The following is a 1,364-nucleotide window of genomic DNA, read 5'->3' on the forward strand; positions in this document are numbered from 1 at the left end:
TTTAAGCAAACTACGCTTCCTCGTACACGTGCGCTAACGTGTAAGCCGAAGTAGTGGGCACGTTGTGAGCCCATTACACTAATAGAAGTCTTTAGCAAATAAGTTCTGTTTCTAAATTTCGATCGGTTTTCAGTTCGTTCCGGTCAGATGTGGAAGTGGCTTTAGCATCTGATCTTTATTTCGGTTTGAGCCAGATGGAAACTACCTAAAGATAGCACATCAAGCTGCTACATATTACTTGTCACTTTGAAAACAAATCAGTCATCAAGAAACAACGATGGTGTTCCGGTTCTCGACGGAGCAAGACTGCGAGATGTTGCGTGACCTAATCCGTTTAAAGCCATTTGCTGCTGAGCGAGGAACCAGGCATGACGTGTGGGACAACGTCGCAAAATCCCTATCTACAGCACTGAAAGTTGAATTAAAGGTGAAACAGATACGTGATCGCTTGAACCTTCTAAAGACGAGGTTCAAAACGAATGAGCAGGGGTCTAAGGGGGCGAACGGAGTTGAGAAATCTCGCCATGCTGTCAACATCCAGAGCCACTATTCTGACGTCGACGGACTTGAGAAGCTTCACCAAGACGAGAAGATAGCAAAAAAAACTTTATAAGAAAAAGAAAGAGGCCGATCTAGCTCAATGCGCTAAAGACATTGTGGCCGAGAGCAACCGCCGACACGCCGATCGTGAAGCCGAGTTGTCCGACAGTGACGTGAGTGACGGAGGAAACTGCGTGTCTGCAACAGATAGCTCAACATCGCGTGGATCGAGAGCTCCAAAGAGGACGAACGCATCTTTGGCCGAGGTGAAACGCCAGGAAAAGCGATACAAGGAGCAAATGGATATGGAAGTGCGAGAACTGGAACAGAAGCAGAAGCAGTTTGATGATCGCCTTGCGCTCGAGAGAGAGCAGGCCCAAGCTAAGCTTCAGTTTGACATGGAAGTTCAGGCAAACAACCGAAACGTGATCCTCGAGTGTGCATGTAATGCAGTTGGTCATCAGTACTCCAACTCGATACATTTTTCCTACGGGTTGCGTTCCGATACGTAGACTTGACTTAACATCTAATGTCTTCCAGTAGCTCACTATTTGAGCGTACGACCACTCCACGGAGACTCGGATCCGGCTCATACATGCGTTAATGTGTGTTTGCTCAGCAGTTAGGTTTCCAATAGCGCCTTCGAAAGGACTCATAATGACGTCGTCTTTGCCGTATGCACAGTCCCCAAACACTCGAAAACCGCGGAACCGAGAGTCTAAACGAATCGTATCTGCTATCTTTGACTCGCGATACATATTAATGTCGTGGTTTCTCCCGGCATACGGACCAAATAGATGCGATATCAAGCCGTCCGGGGTTAC

General features: G+C 47.4%; 1 protein-coding gene across 1 annotated transcript; it reads left to right on the top strand.

Moving 5' to 3' along the window:
* Positions 1–614: 614 nt before the first annotated feature.
* PPTG_20317 (hypothetical protein) lies at positions 615–1,052 on the top strand (the record flags this gene model as incomplete). The annotated part of the gene is made up of 1 exon (XM_008919071.1): positions 615–1,052. A coding segment is annotated over one exon (438 nt), but the record flags the coding sequence as incomplete, so codon positions are not given.
* Between the last annotated feature and the right edge of the window lie 312 nt (positions 1,053–1,364).

Source organism: Phytophthora parasitica (genome assembly GCF_000247585.1).
Source record: "Phytophthora parasitica INRA-310 unplaced genomic scaffold supercont2.473, whole genome shotgun sequence".
Classification (NCBI taxonomy): domain Eukaryota; phylum Oomycota; class Peronosporomycetes; order Peronosporales; family Peronosporaceae; genus Phytophthora; species Phytophthora nicotianae.